This window comes from Macrobrachium rosenbergii, chromosome 19 (genome assembly GCF_040412425.1).
Source record: "Macrobrachium rosenbergii isolate ZJJX-2024 chromosome 19, ASM4041242v1, whole genome shotgun sequence".
In the NCBI taxonomy this organism is placed as follows: domain Eukaryota; kingdom Metazoa; phylum Arthropoda; class Malacostraca; order Decapoda; family Palaemonidae; genus Macrobrachium; species Macrobrachium rosenbergii.
Window position 1 is genome coordinate 24177642 of NC_089759.1, and position 23347 is coordinate 24200988.

Sequence of the window (23347 nt, forward strand, 5' to 3'; positions counted from 1 at the left end):
CTGGTATTTTTGGAGTCAGTGATCCTAATCGATTGAATTTATACTAAAAAAAATCAATAATTGTAATTATTCTCAATTTATTGTTGTTTTAAAATTTCGTGAGGAAAATATTTTATTTGTTTGTGTGGATTTGTGTATTTGATACAGCCACTGCCCTGCTGCGTCTATACAACAACGGTTGGTAGTAAACAACAAACGTTGAAGACCTCCGAAAGGTACTAGTGTTTAATCCTACGAAACGCTCTTCATCAGGTTGGTATTTGTGACAAAGTGCTCATCAAATACATGTAAGGTTTTCAAATGTTGTAATTATAACTGCCTAATGTCTCTAAGATCGGAGAAGGGCAGTATTCACGACCGGTATTCTGTGTTTATTTTTCCCTCCATAAACCGATGCTACCGGTAGCCTAGAAGCTATTCCGTATTGTGAATACAACGTTTCGTGATGGTGCGCATCGCTCTAGGGGAAAGCATTGTTGTACTAAACGCCATACTTAAATACGTAATGCTTAGGCTAGTGGCATAGGTATGAAGCAGAATTCCCATATAGGCTATTTGCCTAGCCTATCCTAGTCTCCGATTTTAACGCTGAGGTGTTTAACCAAGGTTAGTAACGACCTAGCCCAGCCTAATACGCTATAATACCTCCGCGGCGGCGATTTCCTTCTAACTTAACATTTTCTACAGTTTTTTTAGTTGGTAATTATGGATTTACCTTCAAATTTTGTTGCGCGATTGTAATTAACCTGTAATTAACCACAAGTTCATGCAGCAAGATAGGGAACCCAATGGGAAAGCGGGTTTATGGGTGGGGTATACCCTCGGGACAGGGTGATTTGCTCCCCCGCTTGTTACTAACCTACAATTTAGGGGACCTCAAGGGAAAGCGGGGTTATGGGAGGGGTAGACGACAGGGGGTGAGAAGGCGACCAAACTTTACTGTGTACGGCATTACAGATGAAAAACTCGTACACAAACACAGGAGGAACAAGATGACAAAGGTAGCCGTTACAAAGCCAAAAACTTTCACTATTACTGCTATTTTGAATGCTGCCATGCATGTGCACTCTTATAGGGGAGCTTTCGGTACACAGGCCAACTCCTTACTGAGGAAAAAGGGGGGCTGGGGGATAATGTTCTTTTCCAGTCCTTGTAAAGTTACAACAGTGCAAAATGCACTTAGGGACATTTGATTCCCCAGGGATTAGTACTGAACACAGCGAAATACATTTGAACTGCCAGGGGCTAGTACTGAACATGGCGAGATACATTTGAACCCCCAGGTGCCAGTACTAAACATGGTGAAGGGGGTTTCAGGAGTTGAGAAGTTTCTCCTGCCGTTGGAGGGGGTGTGGGGGGGGGTTATTCATGAGCAATCCTGACAGGTTAGACCACTGACTTTCCAACTGTTGCACCAGCCTGTTTGTGGTGGAATGGCTCATAAGTATTTCATTTCAGTACACTGGCTGATTCCTTGCTGTATGCTCCTTTGAACCTGCAACATCACCCTTTGGCCGTTACCTACGAAAACTCTTACGTCAACTGCCAGGAAATTAATGTATATTGTTACAGCAATTACAAGATGTTAATTCAGCTGCGTCAAGATCACGGCCTTTAAAGAAAAAAAAAAAAAAAGCTAATTTTAGCCCCTGGTGCAGTAGTGAGTGCAGGCTGGTCATTCAGCAATAAGCATTCTGCTCCACCAGAAACAGGCTTGGAGTTCCTAAGGTAAGTTTATTGGGGCTTGGTTTCTTAGTGTTTTGAATTGCAAGTTTATTGGGGCTTGGTTTCTTATTGTTTTGAATTGTTTATTTTTCCACATTATATTATGAGTCTGGAACCCATGCGGACTAATTGGTGCCTTGGAAACTGGTTTTCCTATACAGTACTGTATTTTTAGGGCTGTCAGTAAAGGAGATGGAACCCCTGCGGACTGATTGGTGCCTTAGAAACTGGTTTTCCCTATACTTTTAGTGTAGGTTCACACAGGGCGTTTTTAACTGCGGCAGCCACCGCTCGTTTAACGCTGTAATCGTTCACACGGCGTTTTTTTTTTTGAAGTGGCCACACATGTAATGCTTCTTATATATATATATATACAGTATATATATATATATATATATATATATATATATATATATATATATATAATATATATATATATATATATATATATATATATATATATATATATATATATATATATTCATCTACTTTTTTTTGTGACATCCAGTGTCAGAATGATCCCTCTCCATAGTTAACAGTTGACAGTGACAGCGATGCAATAGTGTGTGTGACTGTGATCATGGGGACCAGGCGTTGGTGGCCAGGGTTGCTATAGTAACACACAATCTCTTTTGTCATTGGCTGACACACAGCCATTGATGGCACCTGCTATCTTTAAAAAGCGTGGTTCACCGCTGTGTGTGAACGATGTCATTGACTTGTTTGTATCTCGACATGCCTGGCAATCGTGTGATGGCGAGGGGAATCTCGGTACCGCCGCAATACGCCGCGGTTACGTGTGAATGATTCCATAAGCTAGCATTGAACAATCGACCGTGCGTATCTCACCGCACGGTTAAAAATGCCCTGTGTGAACGTAGCCTTAGGGCTGTCAGTAAAGGAGATGGAACCCCTGCGGACTGATTGCTGCCTTGGAAACTGGTTTTCCCTATACTTTTAGGGCTGTCAGTAAAGGAGATGGCGTTTTGTATTTTGCCGGCCTGTTATTCTTCCTAATGCGTTCTACCTACCCCCTGCATCCCCGGTGACAGTACGTTTTGCCTCTGTGCAGAACCCCTGCCTCCCCACTGCCGCTTCGCCTCCCCCTCATTTTGGGAGATGTGAGCAACTCTCTCCCTGCCTTCCCCCACGTTCCTCCCCTTCCCTCAGCCGCTCCCTGCAACGAATGGCTCCCTGGTGTTTTACACTTCCGGAGTGCGCTTCCACAATGTAAACATGTCTGCTACGTGTGTGTGTGTGTGTTCTCCCCCACCTAAAACTCCAAATTCCCACAGTCCCCCTTTACTGTTGGGTAGAGTTAGGGGGCAAATAATACTTGGCTGACAACGAACAAATGCATATCCTTTTATCAGCAGCCCTAAAAGTATAGGAAAAACCAATTTCTAAGGTAAAAACAGGCGCGGAGCTAATACTTAAAAATACCGAATTACCCTTGCCCCACAAAGGAAAGCCAGCAACCTGAAACTGGCGGCAATGCCGAGTAGGTGGGCAGGCATACTGCAGGTAGAGGGAATATAATCGGGTAAAACTATAGAACAGCTCTACATGGACTGTTACTGTGGAAATTGATTTATTTTATATTTTTAGTGGTAAAACTTTAGTTGCGCGGCCTGATTCTCACCAGTCTCCGACCGGGACAGGTATCTTACATAAATAGACATAACCTTTCCTATAATGCTAGGTCCTGACCTAACCAGATCTTACCTACCTAACCTAACTTAGGACGACGTTCTCTGACCTGGCTGGGGGGCGGGGGGCTTTGCAACCCCTGTACCCTCCTCAAAAAGGGCTGTAACCTGTCCCAGTCGATGACTGACAGGAATCATGCCGCGCAAGTAAAGTTAAGTTTTACCCTTTAGTCTTGCTGATGAAGTATCATAGGTGGTGGTGTTTTGTTGGTCAATTATTAACCTTATCTCTATCCGACATGATTGAGGACCTTTTGAGAATACGAGGTTTTGGGTGGGGGAAATCGTTGGGAGAAAGATTGGACTGTCGTGTTGGTGTTTTGGGAGTGGTTCTGTGAATGGGAAGTCATTAGGGAGCCATATGTTCAAGAAGGGATTGGCTAAGGAAACCTTTTATAAAGGAACTATACTAACTTAGTAGGCTTTGGTATGCCCTCCAGTGCAGGAAAATTGTTTTTTTACCTAAAGTTCCCCTATAACACTGAGCATACGTGATAGCATTCCAGGATGGCCAGCATACAAAAACATATCGTTTCTTAGGTTAAATAGGTAAAAGTTTGTTTCAGGTCTGAACTCCAATTCCATATGAAGGCTAGTACAGTTTATGGATTAAATGCACCAGCACTAGTCTGACTGTACCATGTATCATGGTCTGAATGCACCAAGTTATCTGGTCCCAGTGCACCACTTCCTAATTAAAGTGCATCTTTCCTTGTGGGCCCAATGCACCAACTTAATTCACTTGACACCTGCTCTTTGGGGGACTACATAGGTATCTATACTCTGCAGGATTATTTTCTTTGATATAGTGAATCATTTACAAAGTCTGAATACAGTAAGAATATTACAAAACCAACAAATACATTATGCTATCAGAAGATTTAAAACTAATCAGTATAAATGCATTATTCCTTATGGTCCCAAGGCACCAACTTATTCACTTAGCACCTATTCTTTGGGTAACTATATAGGTAACTATATATATTCACTTTGCATGATTATTTTCTTTGATAAAGTAAATAATTTTAAGATTCTGAATAAAAATAGAACATTACAAAACCAACAAACACGTTATGCTTTGAGGGAGAAGTTTAAACCTTTACTACCTCTTAATTTAAACTACAAGCCTGACTTTCTGAATAAAAATAGAATATTACAAAACCAACAAGACACTTTAAGGCTTCTGCCAGGAATATTCATAGCCAATAGACTAAGCTGGGGTACATATAAAATAAATATTGATATCAAATATGATAAAAAGGATGAATTGATATAAAAGCTTTAGTAAAGGAATAAGACTATTCTTTAAATTACCTAATAACTACTTTTAACAAGCTAAACACTCATAGTTTTAAACATTTTCTAGTAAGAAGGACAAAAATTTTGTACCAGAGTCAACCAGACAAGTGCATTTTTATGCAGTGGTGCATTCAGACTATTTGCAAAATGGTGCATTCAGACTAAGTGGTTGGTGTATTCAGGCAGTGGTTCATTTTGTCTAGTTTCCACTAGTAATAAACAGGGCAAAATTGATTCATCTACACTTCTGCTGTGTTTAGTACTAGCTCCTTGGGCGGTCAAATGTATTTCGCTGTGTTTAGTACTAGCCCCTTGGGGATCAAATGTCCCTAAATGCATTTTGCAAATTTGAAACTTAGAAAAAATCCTCAATTATTTACATATTTATTTTTATTGTGATAAATATTAGTTTGCAAGAACTATGTTTATAGAATATTTTTTCATTTTTTTTTTTTTTATGAAGATTCAAAAGATATAGTAAAAATCGAGTAGGGATGTTCGGACCGGAAATTAACATTATCCGTTAATTACAGGTTAATTACATTTGACCGACAAAAAATAATGGTGAATTCTTGATATGCAACCAAAATACTATAGAAAAAGTCAATTTCCATGCAGAGTTGTACTATAGTTCTACCTAAAACCTAACCAGACTTACCTTTAATTAAACAAACCGTGGATGCTGTGTCCTAACCTGGCCCGGGGGCCTTTGCCCGCCCCTGAACCCCTGCACTACATACTATGTTATGAAACAGTACATTTTTGGAAAAAAAGTGTCTCCTTCACCAAAAGCTATCTTATAACTATTGGGTTATCTGCGGTTAGATAACTTTAAGCTCTAGGGGTGATAGTAGAAATGGGAACAGGTTCTGCAAACGAATACAAACCTGACCTTCCCTAGAATTCCATTTCCTGACCTGATCAGACCTTACCTTCTTAACCTCACCAAAGGTGCTGTACCCTAACCGGGCCCCCACATTTAGTTTTTTTGGGGGGGCCTCCGAGTAATTCGTGACCCTTTACTGTGCTTTGACCTAATGGGGTAGGGGGCGGGGGCCTTTAACACTGAAAATGGAACACTAGGACTGGCTTAGGCTATCCCTTAATGTTAGTAGGTCCAAATCCTCACTGTTTATTATACAATGACATTACAAACTAGGAACATCAAGTGCATGCCTATCATATTAAAAAAATGTTCCTATTCTACTATTCATAAACTTAAGAATCTTGGAGTGGGTAGATATGTTTTAGGATTACTTCAAGATTTCCTTATAGGTAGGCAGCACCAAGTTGCTCTAGACTGGATCTTTAGTGAACTAAGACCTATTGTGTCTGGAGTTACACAGGGCAGTGTTCTTGGTCCACTGTTATTTTTATTGTATACAAGTGATATGGTTGTTGGCCTGGAAAACAAGATTGTTCAGTATATCAGTGATGCAACACTTGTGAGTGTAGTAAAGTCTCCACGTTTGAGAAATGAAGCTGTCCTCAGCCTCCGTCGTAACATGAACCGGATCAGGGATTGGTGTAGTTGGTGGGGTATGAGGTTGAACTCCAGTAAAAAGAAAACACTATTGATCAGCAGATCTTAGACAGATTTTCCACCCCATCCTCCCTTTAAGGTGGATGGAACTTTGCTGAACGAGTCTGAAGCTTTAACTATTCTAGGTGTAACCTTCGACTTCCATCTAACTTCTGAGAAATATCTAATGAAAGTTTCAGCAAATGCTGCACAAAAGTTAGGTATTGTTCATAAGGCCTTATATCTTTATAACAGTGATAAAATCAATGCAACCTGTTTTAGGTCGTTTGTACTTCCTGTACTAGAATACTGTTCGCTGGTGTGGAAGATGTATCTCTTAGAATAGAGTGGTTCGTGGTGATATGTTTCCTAATAGTAGTAGTTATGACTTGGACCACCAAGAGATCTTTCATATTTATAATTGATCCCTGATCCCCTTTATCTGCCAAGAGCAACCAGATTCGCTGAACAGCAGCACCAATATGCTGTAAATGTGCCTCGCTGTCGAACTTCTTAGTTCCAGAGGTCCTCTATCCTCGCCATTGGACTGTGGAACAGCCTCCCAGAGGATGTCATGCAATTGGAACCTCAGAAGTTCAAGCAAAGGTGCAGTGCATTACTACCCTCATGTAAAGACCTCAGGTTCGTTAGTTATGAAAAATTCAAGTTGATTAAAAATTTGTCATATTTTCCAAGTGTTTGGTCCCAGCAGATTGCGTCGGATGTTTCCCCCCCACCTCACCCACCTTCCTCCAGTTAACTGCCTTCTTGTCAATGACCAGTTCCAATTGCTCTGAGGAATACTCCTACTTCAGTCTCTGGCGAGGCACCGAATAACTGAGATAGGTGCCAGTGCTTGTCCTCATGGCACACACTTCATAATCAAATCAATCAAAAGGCTTTGGTTTGTATACCTAGGAAAAGTACAGATTACCGGGAAAATTTATGAATTTTCTATGTTGGTTAGGAACTGAAATGGCCTAGTCAAAATGTAAGCTTGTAGTCTTGATATAGTAAGATGCAGCAGATTTTAAAAATTTGTAAGGCAAAGTAATCAGTGTTTTGGTGAAGACTTGGTTGCTATTAATTTTATTCTTAAAGTTAATATGCAGAATATTTCTTTGATTTTTTCAGCTTTCTAGGTTCATCAGGGATTTGTTGAGATAGTCATAATAACCTCTGTTGCTAAGTCTTATTGGTAACCAGTCAATTTGCAGCACCAAATCCTCAAATGAATTAGGGATTTGATATTTTGTTGACAGGTAGTTTGGAATCCCATATACTCTTCTGTGAACTAATTTAACAGAATGATTTAGCTTATTGAGCCTTGTCCAGTGTTGTGTGCATTTGTACATACTAAGTAAAAGAAATGCTCTTGGATTTGACAAAGAACAAATAACTAAGTACATTTACTTTTTAGTATTAATTATGAATGCTGATAATCACATACCATGTTTAGTTCAGAGGCCATAATTTTTTTTTAACTTAGCAAATGGACATTAAGAGAAATTTTCTCTACTTTCTTAGTGGATTTAAATGACCTGTATTGGTCTTGGTGCTGTGGCAATAACTCTAATGTACAGTAAACCAGTTTTTTTATTAATTTGTTTAAAAATGTCAAAACATTAATAGGTATACAGTACAGTATAAACTTTAGTAATATATACAGTAGTATTAGGGATCCAAGTTATAAAGCTCAATATTATTGTATGAGCTGTGAGATTGAATTTATTTAACTTGAAAGTATTAAATATATTTTTAATTTTTATGTAGCAGAACTATTTTTCCTTACCACATGTAAGAATAGGTATAGTTTTTGGATAGGTTGCACCAGAGGTTTTTAATTTGTGTATGTTTTAAAGCAGCTCAACATGTTTCATGAGTAAATAGTGAATTTTCATCTTTAGTCCCATAAGTAAATTTAGATAGTAAACTTAGATTGAGCAGCTTTTTAAAACTTACACACATTAATTGACCTCTTCTTTTCTAGGTTTGTGGAGAGCTTGCATCCTGATCCTGCCCCAAATTGACTTCAGTACTTGTATCTGAAGGCGACAGATGGTTCCCATCCTGATGTGTCAATGAATTCAGCCAAAAAAATTTCATCTAGGTTATGCAGATCTTTAACAAGTCTTGAAGATGAAGATGTCAAAGAGTAGTGTGGGCTCTGTTACTGGGAATGACACTAGAGCTGAACTGGCTGAATTGGTGAAGAGACGTGCTGAAATTGCTGACAATTTAGCTTCCCTTGAAAGACAGATATATGCCTTTGAAGGTTCTTATTTGGAGGACACGCAGTTATATGGAAATATCATTAGGGGTTGGGATAGGTATTTAGTGACCAATAAGAATACTAATGCTAAAAATGATAAGAGAAACAGAAAATTCAAAGAAGCTGAGAGACTTTTTAGTAAATCATCAATTACATCCATGGCTGCTGTTAGTGGCATTGTGGAACAGGTGGCTGATAGGTTGGAAGATAATACCGATACAAACGATGTCAACTCAGGCAGTGAAGATAACTCAAAAGATTCTGTTAATCCTGGAGTGAATGGAGATTCTTCTCGTGATGCTGCTTCACTTCACAAAGTTTCAAAGAGCTCCCACAAAATCAAGAAAAGTAACAAAAAGAATAGACATCGATAACTGTCCAAACACAGCTGAGATTATATAAATTCATGGTGCTTTGTGTTTAATGTTTTAGCTCCCAATATTATGAGTTAAAGACTAGTAGTAATAAAAGGAAATGGTTCTCTTATGCAATTTGAATGTAGAAATATTTAGGTTATTTGCTGAACATGTAACTTGCACTTGAACTTGATTATTCAGGATTAAGTACTAATTTTTAACATTGACCTTAATGCAATTGTGTAGTCAATAAAGTTTAAGTCCCAGTTTAGTGTATTACTTTGTAATACAGTACAGTATATACATTTGATTATAGTACAAATTATAATTTGTGAATATAACCCTGTTTTTCTTGTTCCCTTAAGCATAACTACCAAGCAATTTTCTTTTTCCACTGGAAAAGTAAAGGTTCTCTTGATGTAATTTTTTTTTTTTTGCCTGATTTTCTTTTTTTTAACCAAAAATGTATTGAATATGGAAAACTTTGGAGTTTTTGTGGACCTCCTTTTTAATTGAGTTGTGTAGCCATTGATACTCATGTTATTAAATACTTTTTTTTATAGCACTAAACATTTTTGGGCAATGATCCTAATGTGAATACTGAAGGAGTTAAGAATACTGTTGCATAAATACCAACAGATAGAAATGAAGACAGGAAAGGATAATTGCAATTTCTGTATTGTGTGAAAATTTTTAATCTTTTAAATGTTCTAATTTATTTCTTCAGTGATTCCACAGAAGATATATAATAGTTGTGGAACATGGCCAAGAAATCTTAGTTGCTTATGCAAAGTTAACTCATAAATTTTATCAGATATACTGGAATAATTCAGGAGCTTGTTTTAGATAAAAAAAGGCTCAATCAAGGGTTGGCTTTTAACATATGCATAGCATGTTCCTTTGCACAAACCATATGCCATATTGTTGTTAATCTGGTCTTGGAACCCACTATTGTCCCTTATAAGGTGTGGCAAATTTTCCAAAAACCTGTCTTCGATATACCCATATGCATACATTATGCATGGTGATTGGCACTGGAAGTGCAGAGAGAAAGCTGCTACTGAGTTTATGTAAACACTCTTCTCTTGAAATCCTTGTGGTACTTCATTGTTATGCTGTATTTATAATATAGGCCATTTAAAGATAGGCTTTAATGGTTGCTAATTAGTAGGTTAGTTTTCTTTACAAGGAAATAATTATTAATAAATGCAACACTGCACTGTAATTTGAAATGACTGGTTGGTTGATCTTTGACTTTGATAATCTTAGGTTTTCAACATGTCTATTGGAGTACCTATAAAAGTACTGCATGAAGCTGAGGGCCATACAGTCACAGTAGAAACCATGCTTGGGGAAGTGTACAGAGGCAAGCTGTTGGAAGCTGAGGATAACATGAATGTCCAGGTAAGTGTCAAGTCATTTGTACAAGCTCTCAAGTATTTGGTAATAATCACTTTTCAGATTTTTGATAGTTTACATGCATGTAAAAATGAAGCCCGCGTAGGGGGGGCTGGTTACTGCTGTCAGTGCACCTCATGCGGTGCACTGTAGGCATTACTTAAGGTTCTTTGCAGCGTGCATTCAGCCTCTAGTTGCAACCCGTTTCATTCCTTTAACTGTACCTCCAAGCATATTCTGTTATATGTCATCTCCTCTGCCCTCTCCTAACAATTGTTTCATAGTGTAATTGCGAGGTTTTCCTCTTGTTACACCTTTCAGACCTTTTTACTGTCAGTTTTCATTTCAGCGTTGCATGACTTCATATGTCCCAGCGCTTGGCCTTTGGTCTAAATTCTATATTCTTTCTGTAAAAATGAAGCTTATGTCTGGTGTAGTGTAGGAAATGAATGGATAGTCAAGCAGGAAGATGATTTAGAGGTGCAAAGTTAGAATATGGAGATAGAGTTGTATCTACTGCAGAAAAAATCCAAAATAATATTTGGTGCATCTGAATAATAGGAAATCAAGGTTATAATAGGAGAGCTTTGAAAGGTTAAAAATTGTAATGTTTATACATGTAATGTTCGTAAGGCAGAACTGTTCAATGAATAATTTGCTATATTGTCTCTGCCTCAGAAATTCTCAGTATCCATGGAGCAAAGGAAATCTGTGAAATATTAGAACTTGGAAAATTACACCAATAACCAGGAAGTGTCTTGATTTAAAAGTGAATTACAGACCTTTCACTTAATTTTCTTGGAAGATGTAATTTATCAAAGGAGAGGACAAATTTAGAATCTGATTAGTTTTAGGTAGCCAGCATAGATTTTTAGTGTCTGTTTATACTAAAAAAAAAAAAAAAAAAAAATAGATGAATAGTGCTCTATGGATTGCCTTTTCAGATTAGTCGTGAGGATGTTTCACGTGAAGAGTAATGTCAAAAGTAAGACAGACATGTAGGTATAACAGATGAAGTTGATATGATAGGTGACTCAAGCAATTAAAAGCAAAAAGTTGTCATCAGTGTGATTATTTTCTTGTTGGCAGCAAATCACAAATTATGTACATCAAGTTTTGTGTTTATCTTTGCTGTTGATTAGCAAAATCAATGACGCTAAATTATCAGTATTGATATTATACAACAGTGACACAGTTGAAAAGATCTAGAGGAAATAAGTGAATGGTCAGTAAAATGGCTAATGCCATTCTTTTTTTTTTTTTTTATGTAGGTGCTGTCATGCACAAAAGGTATGAAGCAAGAATGCCAATTATGACCTTGGCAAGAGAGAGAAGTGTCATCATTAAAAAGTGTCTGTGAGCTAAGCATTTCCAGGTTAACTACAGTATACTACATGGTATAGATAAGGGAGTCCACCTTCACTTGACGTAGGCAAAGGTTATAGCCTAATATTGCCTACAATAATGAGGGAGGGAGAACATCATGGTCACTGCATAATGCCTTTAAAGTAATTCCTGTCAGAACATGAAGCATGATCCATTCATCGTTGTTGACCAGTCTTAAAAATGTTCATGTGGTCTGTAGTAAAGACTGCAAGACGTTTCTTAGATGATGGAAAGATATTAAATGTCATTCTCATTAAACTGTTGAGTTGGGTAAGAGAGCAGAGAGGGGAAATAGGTAAAGGCATTAAAGCATACAGTAGTTCCTTGTATGTGAGTATCCTAATTTTTTTTACCTTTTGATCTGAATTTTATGGTAGAAGACGGTGACCTTTTCTTGGTGCTGTTTTCTTCTGGAGAGTTGCTGGGAAAGTAGAAATTATATAGTTCTTGGGTATTTTGTTCTGTGCCCTTACCGGTGACAGGGATAGTATTTGAAGAATGGCAAATGTTTTAGTGATCCTTGCCTATGCATAACAGTGTTCTGTGTTGTTAGTGGTGCCATCGATAGTAGGTGAAGAATGGCTAACCTTATAACTAGTCATTCTAATATGGTATCCAAAAGGAATTCACATGAAATCCTGGACATTTGATGGCAAACCAACCTAAATTGGTACTATGTTTTTAAATAATATAATTCTGTGTGACGATAGTTTTAAAGAAAGGGCTTAAGTAATATTTAATAAGTTCAGAGTCACTTCAGGTAGGTATGCATGTAAGATTTCTTAATTTACCAGTTGAAACCAGTCAACATGTAAATTTGCAGATCTCTAAAATCCATCATGGTTAATAAACCTGGCAAATTAAACCAGATCAAATTTGTGGTTAAAATATGTCATTGTTGAACCAAGAAGAATACCACACAAGTAGTTTTACATCTCTTTGAATTAGTCACACTTGATTGACCCATGGATACTTTGTGAATAGCCTACATAACCCACATTTTGTTATAAAAACAAACCCTTCAGGCCAGCCTTATGAGAGTTGAAATATTTTGATTAACTGGTTTGGTTCAGTTACAATGCTGTATAACAATAATAATAATGATAATTTGGAAGGAGTTCCTCTTTAAGGGCAGTGTTGTGGAAAGCAATTGCTCTTTCAGTGGCATTCAGCTGTACTTTGTTCTTTATTTTTCTTATACAGTATTCTCATCAACTGGTAAATGTTACTAAAAATTTCCAAAGGTCATGGAAAATTATACTTCTGTCATTATTTATTGTATTCCAGACTTGGATGCCCTCACAGGTGGCCGTCTGTAGTGAGAATGAATAAACTATAAAAAGTACATGGGACTGGGTTTAAGGTTTGCAGAAGTCCTGGCTGGTTGAATTGTCATTGGTGGGTTGCTGATTTGAAAAGTAGGGAAGACTGTATAAGCTGAATGCCATTGAAACAGGCAGTTGTTTTCAATAATAATAAACTATTCCAGGAGTAGTGGTTGTGTAAGACTGTGAATGTCAGGATATAAGTGTAAATTAATTCTTTTTGTCGGAGTCCTCTAGTTCAGTATGTCAGTTCAATGTGCAATTGACTAATGATTGCTTATGAATAATTTAATTTTTTCAGATGGAGTCATGCACTGTCACTTACCGTAACGGCCAGACAGCACGATTGGAGAATGTCTTCATCAGAGGCTCAAAAATCAGATTTTTGATCCTGCCAGACATGTTGAAGGTAATGCTCTCTCTCTCTCTCTCTCTCTCTCTCTCTCTCTCTCTCTCTCTCTCTCTCTCTCTCTCTCTCTCTCTCATGTTATGAATTTTGATAGTGATGGGGAAAAATGGAAATTGATAATTGTAGTATTTTCTGAAGTGCAGAAAGTACGTGTTGGTATAGAGAAAATATGCCAAACTGATAGTTGTATACATGGGCAAAGGAAAACTTGTATATTTGAATAATTTTGAGTAATTGGTCTTAAACCAGACTTGCCTGGCCGGCATATAGGGCCCTTTTGTTAATAATATTTCATTGGGTGGCTGATGCTTTGCCCCACCAACTGCATGTGTTCATTTATTATGCACAAGTTACAGTGTTTTGTTTTACAAAAGACAATTTCTTCTTGTCCTAATACCCTTAGTTCTCCCTCTTGCACTGGTACTTCTGTATAGTGACTTTGTTCTAACAAATTTATACCTGTTCATCACTTTTTTTCAGATTTAAACTAGTTTTTGCTTTATCTTTAAAAATACTTGGAAAATTATATTTTGATGTTTTTCCTAAATACACTCTGTAAAAACTTAATCCTTTCTGTTTTTTCTAGAATGCTCCAATGTTCAAAAATATGACTGGTAAAAAGGGTGGAGCAGCAGGTAGTGGAAAGTCTGCTATATTACGAGCACAAGGTATGTAAATTTATTGTATGTATCTTTTACCTCTTTTACTTTCATTGCTTTTCTAAGATGTAGAAGTGAAAGCCCTTCCCAGATTTGTGACAGCACCTAATTGACCTGCTTTGGTAGGCAAGGAAGAAGTGGCTTTATGTTCAGGTAGAACTCTAAGGGTATACCTGGACAGACTTAAGAGGAGGAGTTAAGAATTTACAGTATACTGTGGTGTTAGGAAGCCAAATACTCCTACATCCAAGGACGCTTGGTGAAGTCAGTGCACTCACGGTTGATCCCTGAGGTTTTATCGGTTTTTAAATTAAAGCCTATGGCATCTCTGCTCTAAGCACACTTTTTTATCTCCTTTAATACCTATTGCCAGAGAAGTTTGTCATTGCAGTCAATGGAGATGTAGCTCTTTTTGCCTCACAATATTTGCGAAACATTCAAATTTCAATGAGATTTGTAAAGCCTTTAGTCCTATCCTTGAGGCAAGGACGCTTTCTCCTGAACCAAATATGATAATTTTGCTTTCTTTCTTATCGTTAGCTGTTGGGTAATCACTTATTGAATTATGAGAACATTAAGATACACAGTTGTGTATAGGAGCATACCTTCATTTTGAAGGTAGTTGTTGTTTTGGGTTTTGGACTGTCAGTTATGGCTTTCGACTCGGGCTCAGAAGTCACTAGTACTCTACAAAACGAGCCCTTTTCCCCTGTAAGGATCCTCTGACAAGTCTTGCTATGAGGGCCTTACATCCTGCTATGGTTCCAGCTGGCAACTGTACTTACCAGTAAGGATTACACAGAAGTCAGGGATGTTTAGAAGCTCTTCTGTTAAAAAGCTTTTAATTGTCTGAACATTTGTTACTCTGGCTGCACTAACCCACCATCCTCGTTCAGTGCAGTTAACTTTAACTTATTTGGATACGAGGTTTTTGGATACGTACCTCCTGTTAAAGTGGAAGCCCACCCTGCTTCCCCACATCTTAGTGGGTGGTCATAAAGAAGTCTGACAAGAACGTAACATACCGTCTCCTGGTGGGAAACAAGTGATTACAGAGACAGTCCTAGCAGGTTAGCAAAGTGTTAACGTTTTTCATTTTGAATGCTGATTCCACCTAATGGCACAAAGATAAGCTTCACTTTAACAGAGGTAACTATCCAAAAAATTAATTTCTTTTAACTTACCAAGTAATTACATAGTCATACTTTCGACTCGCTCGGCAGTTAAAAATTTGAAGTTTCTGGTAGAGATTTGTTTGTTTATAGTGTAGGTAACTACCCCACCCTCTTATTGGGGAACAGCATTGAATGAATTGGTGGTTGAATTTGAGGTTTTTTCTTCACTTTTCCTGAGGATTTGGTGAAGTACCCATTACTTTGGTAGCTTTTCAGCTTAGCCTAGTGGATTTTCTACAGTGTATTTACGATGTCTGATTCCAGTTCATCAAGTATTAGGTAACCTACAATAGTCGTATGATCTGTGCAAAATGTAGAGGACAAGAGTGTTCACTAGATCTCACTTGTGATGAATATGTTGGATGGGTTGAGAAGAAATGGAAGGTTCTCAGGTCTCATTTGAATAAGTTAGATAGAGATAGGAAAAGGAAGATGGCTGTTAGAGCTAAAAGTAGAGCTTAGAGTGTAGAGCCTGTCACTAACATTCAACTCATTGGCCATAATATTTCTTCTTCTCCTGCCCTTGCTTTATCCCCCATCCTTAGTCCTAATAATTCTCCATCAATTCCTATTCCTGGCTCTCGTGCTTCCGATCCCAGTACTGTAGCCAGCCTCGAGAGTAAGTTCGATCGTAAATTCAATCTCGTAGTTAGTGCTGTGTCTAAGTTGGGTGAATTGCTTAAAGTCTTTATGGACAAAGTGCAGAGTATTAAACAAGTGTCAATGTCAGTGCCAGTGGAGGAAGTGGCTTTCTGTCCTGCTGACGCTCCCAGATAAAGGTCACTGTCACACTCCTCTGAACCTGGGAGCAGACATATCGGAGGTCCAAAGGAGGTGAGCGGGGTTTGCCCACTGGCAGTCGCCCCGTCATCCGACTCAGTGCTTCATAATTCTGACAGCCGTTGGAAAGGCGCTACTGAGCGCCCACCAGTTATCGTCTGACTCCGATAGTGACTCTGTGCTAATAAGAGGCGATTTTGGCGCTTCCCAGGCGACTCTTGTCCCTGGAAGAGACGTCATGATAGAGATGCCTCTCCCTTTTCTCCGCAACCGGGTTGCAGTACGTGGCGTAACCCTGTTCACCCTTCTTCTGAGCATTCACATGCTGAACTTCACTTGACTCATAAGCGCTCTTCTAAGAAACGCTCTTCTTCCGGGTGCCCATATGAGCGTCCAGAGTGTTCACCAGACCGCCTCCCATTTGTTGACCGCTCGTCTCGGGCTCCAGAACACCTCCTCGAGCGAGGTCGGCTCCCACAAAGCACTCAGCGCCAGCTGTCCACCCGACTTCACTGAACGCACACCTACGCCATCATCTCCCACTCTCGTCCCTGAAGATCCTTCTTTCGCACATATCAAGAAGCAGGTGGAAGATGTTTTGGGCCTTGTGCATAAGGCTCCCCCTTCACATAAGCCTTTTCAAGACCTTGCTTCATCTCCTGTTTCCTCAGAGGAGGAAGTAGTAGTACCAGACCCTCCTCCTATGGCTTATGCTTCCCTGATGAGATATTTTTTGGCAACCTTCCCAGCTCATTTCCAACCAGCTGCTCCAGTGTCACCCACTTCCAAGCTCCTTATGAGAAACCAAGCAGATTCTAGTCTGGGCCTACCTCAGATGGTTCTCTCTTCGTCTGCGAGAAAGGTGCCTAGAAAGGTAGAGGATTGGCTGTCCATTAAGAGGGAACAAGGAAAGGCCGCTTTTGCCTTTCCTCCTGCTAGATTCACGGCCAGGAGATATCTCTCTCATTCGACCAGAGAGGCTCCATCCTTGGGACCCAGGTGGTACCTCTTCCCAAAGTTACTCCTAAGGTTTGATAGACTCACTCGGCTTTTTCTTCTGCTAAAGTTTTCTTTGCTTGTTTGGAGTTTGATCACCTTGTGAAGCACTTGTTTGAAGTACTGGAAGTCTTCAGGTTCCTGGACTGGTCGATAGGAGCTCTCGCTAGGAAAATAGATCACGATATTTTAGCGCCGGACTTGGCTGCTGAGGCATTGAGGGATGGCTCTTTCGAAATTGCTGGTCTTTTCGCCACAGGAGTTTTGAAGAAAAGGGAGTTGTGGTGCTCCTTCACCACGAGAGGAGTGACGTCTGATCAGAAGTCTGCGCTTTTATATCCTCCTTTGGATAAGCAGTATTTGTTTCCTCAATCAGCGGCAAAGGAGATTGCCTCCGATTTATAGAAAAAATCAACCCAAGACCTTCTTGCACAATCTTCAAAGCGCCCCAAGGACCTTCCTGCCATTTCCGCCATGTCTGTCTCCCCTCTGCAACAGCATCCCTTTCGTGGAGGCAGACAGGGTTTCTCGAGATCCCGCTCCGAGGTGTGTTTATCCGCTAAGTCCATCAAGAGGACTTCAGGCAAAACCTCTTTCAAAAGGTGACTCCTCTATCCTTCATGTACCTGTGGGAGCCACTCTCTCCCTCTTCTGGCAGAGGTAGAGTGGATGATCAAAGTTCTTAGAATGCCCTCTCATTAATTTGCCGATGGCATTGATGGCATACTTGGAGGGCTCCGAGAAGTTCGTAGCTCTCTCAGAGGAAGTGTCTTCCCTCCAAAGGAAGAAGACCATAGAGGTAGTGGAGGATCAGACTTAAGGGAATTTTACAACCGCTTGTTCGTGATCCCCAAGTCATGGGGGTGATGGAGATCTGTCCTCGACATCAGTGCTTTGAACTTTGTCATATAGAAGATGAAGTTCAAAATGGAGACATATCAGTCAGTTTTATCCTCCATCCAGCAGGGCAGCTGGATGATATGCGAGATGCAGGATGTGTATTTCCACTTTGCAATACATCTGGGGAGTTTGGCAGGGACCTCCTAGGAGCATCGCTGGGACGAGTAACCACCCCCACATTGACACAACACTTGCGCTGGGATCACCACTTGCCTTATCTAAAAGGAGTCTTACAGAAGCTCCTATTTGAGCGATTGTGTTCACTAATGCATAACATTTTTTGTCTGTCCGAGCTTCGAGGCTGGTAATGGCACTGGGTTCAGAGGGAAGGTAGCCAGGTAACGGAGTCGTAGGGAGAGAGAGAAAAGTAGGAATAGGCAAGCGAGTAGTCACAGGTGTTGATCGGTTTCGGAGTAGAGGACACTGAAGCTCTAGCCTCGGCTCTAGCAGCTGCCTTAGAATACTTCACCAAATCCTTAGAAAACAATCAAAATTCCTGAACTTCAAAACAAAACTGCTGATCAACCAATGTATGGTCACTGAGCAGCAGAAACAAACTGAGCTCTTCAGCTGTGTTGTACCTAAACTTTCTCGGAAGTGGACGGGCCACTTACCTGCACCAAACCAAAAGAACGCTATTGTGAATTTTCAATTCTAAACCTGCCGTAAAGTAGAAACTAATAGCTATGTAATTACTTTGTAAGTTTCATATATAAAAACAGTCATTAATGACTTATTCTTTTCGTTATTTTTAGTAAATGGCTTGCTTATCCTGATGGTCCTGGGGCTTAACATTGCTATATTTCTTCATTGACTGCCATTCAAAGAATTTTCTTCAATCTGTTTCTTGCTTTTGGATCCTCAGTTCATTCCTCCCAAAGCTTCTTATTTGTGGGTGTGCTGTAGTGTGTACTGAAAGTACTTTGCTGCCACTATGACACTAGGTATATTTTTTCTACTTGTGCTTTTTATTCCTACCTTGTTTCATTTTCAATTTTAGTTTTAAACAGAGCCATAAAATGAGTCTTAAGAAAGTAGTTTTATGATACAATGTCTTTAAATTATCATATAATAATAATAATTTACTTCCGGTATACAGACTAGAGAGACTTTTTACTTCCTTTCAAATATCCCTTGCCTTGTCATAAAAAAGTTATTTTATAAGTTTTTATGTATTGTACAAAATTGCTTGCAATGTTCTAATGTCAAAGAACATGGCCCTTATTAACATTCATAATAATTATAATGTAAAACTAGCATCCATTTTCTCATTTTTTTATATATATCAACAGCTGCAAGAGGTCGTGGAAGAGGTGGAAGAGGGGGACGTAACTGGGGTCCCAGTGGACCTATGAGGCGTTAAGGGTTCACGAATGTTGAGGTCCTCTGAAATTTAAGTGTCCTGCTGTCCAGTTGAAACAAGTGTAATGTTTTATATAATTTCTAGTTGCAGGCTTTTGGATTTCAGGGGTGTGGTTGGACTTTTTATAATTTCTTAAGGAAATCCCACCTAGGTTATTTTGTTTTATATTCCCCAAGTATGTTCCTTCTTAGGTATGATGTTAATTTCAAAACTAAGTTAGCTTCAATCTAGATTTATTTTCTGTTAGGAAAAAAATAATCACGGTGGTCAATATTTTAAATGGATAATAAATGCTTCATTCCAGGAAAGATGTATCAGATGTTAGTTTATATGGAATTTATACCTGAATGCCAGTTGATTTAAGTGTTACATTTTTAAGTGTAACTATTTTCTGAAAATGTACAAAAGTGTTTTGAATTTTCATTTATTGATCCTAAGTAAATGAAATCCTGACAGCTCTACGGCAAATATTCTCTCTTAATTGACATAATAACTGAATCTGTGTTTTGGGAACTAGAATGTTTACCAAGGTTTTTAGGATTGAAAGAAAATTGCGTCAAATGAATTGGAGGGATTACTGGGATTGGTCTTGGTAGGTGACAGAAGCTTGGATGAGAGGATGAATGCTAGTAAAATTTGCAACCTTTGATGCCTCACCAGGACCATCAGGAATTACAAGTGATTTTCTAAAAACAGCTGGGGAACTAGTCATCGTTGAGCCAAACAGCATGTCTTTGATACGAATAGACAATGTAATTCAGATATAAATTTAAAATTGGTGTCATAAGAAGTGCTTCAAGTAGCATACTATTCCTCTATATTGACAATATGAATTGTTACCCATGTGTATTAATAATTTATATGCACTGCTCATATGACTGCTTTATTTTACACAATCTCAAAATTGTACCCAACATATTATCATATCTATCTTAACAAAAGTAATTTTAAGTTAGATTCATCAGCCTATATCTGTAGGGTCTTTAGATTTCAACAAATTAACAGTAATATTGTTTGATTTTCCAGTGAGGTGTGACACCACGTAGATCACTGTACTCAATTCTTAAAACATTGTGCTGTATAACCATAGTACTGTTGAACATTTGAAAATAATCACAGTGTTTCTTAGTGTCATACTTTCCAAATATATATAGATATTTACAAACATGTAACTGATACTGCAATTTTAAGCCTGTCAAAGATATATTACAACATTATGCTGTAATCATTATTACAGCAAACATAGAACAAGTTTAAGCTATCATATTTGATAAATGGCTTCCTCTGACCCAGTGTAGTGGCACATAACTGAAATTTCATTCATTCATGTTATTTAATAATGAATGTCTCAGGCTAGCCCAGAAAGTTTTATCGTAATAAGCACGTTAAAAGAAAGAAGAAGAAGAATGAATGTCTCAGGCTAGCCCAGAAAGTTTTATCGTCATTTGGCTATACTACTGATATTGGAATTTTTATAAGTCTGTTGAAGATGTTTTACAGCAAAATTCCAACTTATTGGTGTGTTATGCCAAAACCTAGGTTATCATCACACTCAACATGTTAAGCCATATGAATCAAACACCTGATAAAATTTTAAGCATTCTAAAGATATTTTACATCAGTGAAAGTCAAATGAAGTACTGTACAGTCATACCCTGAACTTACACGAGGTAAGGTTCCAGAACCCCTCGCGCAAGGTGAATTTTCGCTCAAGTTTAGCACAGTCTCTAAAAATGCTTATTTGTAAAGTTTAAACACTAAATATGACCCTAATCATGCTCCCAAATTATAAAGTTAACTTTTAAATGAAATTAAAGTTACTCTAATTTCATTTAAAAGTTAATACACTACCCTTAACGAAAGAAATGTTTGACATAAAAATAGAGTTGGAAGAGAATTTCTGTCTCTCCCCTTCCAACCGATCTATTTTTAGAAGTCGTCTCAACCTCTTTTTAATAGCGTCATTCTACTGTACGTCTCTTTCTCTTTGTCCTGAAATGCTTTTTCATGAATAACAGTGTTTTTATTTTGACTAATACAACTCTTAGTTATTATGTCTCGATTTTTAGAATGTATTTGCCACACTAGTGCATTTACACTTCGTAGACGGTACAGGTAAAATTAGGTCAATTTAAAATTATCTAGTGTACAGTTAAATGCATAAGTAGAAATTAAAGACATAAATAGAGACGGTAATATGTAGGTTGCGCTAACTACGAACGAGAGAGAGAGAGAACAGTTGTCCTTACTTAAGAGAGTGAAATTTTTACACAGAGAATTAGTAAGAAATCTTTGACCCCTAATCAGCAGCACTCCCCTGTCTTGTCATGTTAAATGACATGTTTGACAGCTTTTGCCTTTGAGCTTCTTACATGAGGGGAAGAATTTGTTTGTTTAAAATATGAATTTTGTAATTATAGTTATTATTATTATTTAATCTTATTAATATTTGAAAATTAGTACTTATTATTAGGTAAAAAATGTATTTATACAAAACAAATAAACACCTGTATACATGTAATATAAAAATTTTCTCATCTCAGTAAATGAGACGGAAATTATTACTTTTAATATTTAATGTTACTTAATTTACACACAAACTTATAAATTACAAAAAGTAAATACAGGGTCAGGCAAAATGATCTGACACAGTTGTAGGTTAAAAGGCAAATGAAGTAAAGAAACAAAAACGTGTTTTTATTTTTGAAAAGTACATATAATGCCATTTTGTTTCATTATCTTTTAAAAATTAAATCAGTCAAATGGGATCCATTATGTGGAACGGAGTGGAGACTGTTGAACTGAAAGATTTTCGACCTACCAAGGTAAATAGGTTAGACCAATTGTTTTTCTCCAGCATATTCCATGTCCCTTCCAGAGCAGGTATGAGGGGCAAGTACCTGACAGGCAAGCATTGTTATGGATTCAAGCTCCAATTCAAACATTCAGATGGTGTTAGACAGCCATAAGTGTGATGACAAGGTTACATATGCACCATCCATCTGCCAGTTTCCATTTCCGTAAAGTACTTCCCATAACATGTCTCCCTTAACTACAGAACACTGGTCAAAGAAAGCACCATTTCAAATATTTAAGATCTGGATCAACAGCAACCTATCTTGGAATGTGAACAGATATAACAGTAACATGCCCCTGCCCTGTCCGCCATGTGTACAACAAAAGAGGCCTGGTTTGATAATGGCCACTGGGATTTTCTGGTCTGGTAGCATCGCTATAAAAGTGAAGGATATATACTGAGTTGGCAGTGCCTGTCTGGCAATTTCAACATTTTTGAACAGTAGCTTAAATTCAAGTCGGATATTTGCAAAGGCAGAGCAGAACTTCTTAATCATAATCTAGAAATTGTGTATTTATTGGCAATCGTGATAGATCATTATCTTATTTTTTCAATCCTGGATTGGATTACCAGTATACAATTTTGTTCTTCCTTTGTTACTGACTGTGACGTTGGATTCCTAAACAAGGATATGAATTAGCTGATAAGAAAGGGTAAAGGTTCCACAAGATGTACTCTATTATCAAGGTCCCACACTCTGGTGTGAAAATTCATTAAAACTTAGGTTTTCAATAGGTGGTAATCACTTCTACTGAATGCTTGGTCCTTGGCCTAAGCTCTTTATTCTAATCCAATCTTACCTGCTTGCAGATTGAGCGTACTAGATTATTAATTTTTGTTTTTATGAGTGGGGGCGAGGGGAGATAAAGCTAGCGACCCAAATTATGCCTACTGTGGTAGTCCCCCCATCAGTTACACATTGTTGAACCTCCAGATGGTAAAAATCAAATTTTAAATGACAAGTTTTGTCTTTGGGAATACACACCATCTTGTTATACAGTATCTTTCAGAGCAAACTGGAAACCAGTAAGTGTAGATGGATACACCTCTGTTTCTTAAGGTTGCTGTTAGAGACGAATGTGCTGCTGGTCCTCCTGCCTGACTGTTGAAAGTGTAAGGATGGTATAGATTGACATACTGGCTGGGTGTTGACTGGGTTATTGGTGGTTCCTTACTGAATGAATGTACATGTTGTTTCAGATTTAGCTGGCCTTGT

General features: G+C 38.3%; 2 protein-coding genes across 3 annotated transcripts; both read left to right on the top strand.

Annotated features, from left to right (window-relative positions):
- Nucleotides 1-116: 116 nt before the first annotated feature.
- On the top strand, nucleotides 117-19691 carry SmD3 (small ribonucleoprotein particle protein SmD3). Of its 2 annotated transcripts, XM_067121296.1 has the most exons (5): nucleotides 117-252; nucleotides 10153-10287; nucleotides 13294-13401; nucleotides 13988-14069; nucleotides 19204-19691. In XM_067121296.1, the coding sequence occupies exons 2-5, from the start codon at nucleotides 10162-10164 to the stop codon at nucleotides 19272-19274; spliced, it is 387 nt and encodes a 128-aa protein (XP_066977397.1). In that variant the 5' UTR covers nucleotides 117-252; nucleotides 10153-10161; the 3' UTR covers nucleotides 19275-19691. The 2 variants fall into 2 exon arrangements, with proteins under 2 accessions (XP_066977397.1, XP_066977398.1); XM_067121297.1 differs by lacking the exon at nucleotides 117-252 and having other exon boundaries at nucleotides 9224-10287.
- On the top strand, nucleotides 8395-9224 carry Eaf6 (chromatin modification-related protein EAF6/MEAF6). The gene has a single exon (XM_067121295.1). It carries the CDS (start codon nucleotides 8395-8397, stop codon nucleotides 8899-8901), a length of 507 nt encoding a protein of 168 aa, XP_066977396.1. The 3' UTR covers nucleotides 8902-9224.
- Nucleotides 19692-23347: the final 3656 nt, after the last annotated feature.

What these genes read in the sequence shown, in the direction of transcription:
- Eaf6 (XM_067121295.1), top strand. Translation starts at nt 8,395, where the DNA reads ATGAAGATGTCAAAGAGTAGTGTGGGCTCTGTTACTGGGAATGACACT.
- SmD3 (XM_067121296.1), top strand. Translation starts at nt 10,162, where the DNA reads ATGTCTATTGGAGTACCTATAAAAGTACTGCATGAAGCTGAGGGCCAT. An exon ending in AGGATAACATGAATGTCCAG is followed by an intron (nt 10,288 to 13,293) that starts GTAAGTGTCAAG and finishes TAATTTTTTCAG; the next exon opens with ATGGAGTCATGCACTGTCAC. An exon ending in TCCTGCCAGACATGTTGAAG is followed by an intron (nt 13,402 to 13,987) that starts GTAATGCTCTCT and finishes TGTTTTTTCTAG; the next exon opens with AATGCTCCAATGTTCAAAAA.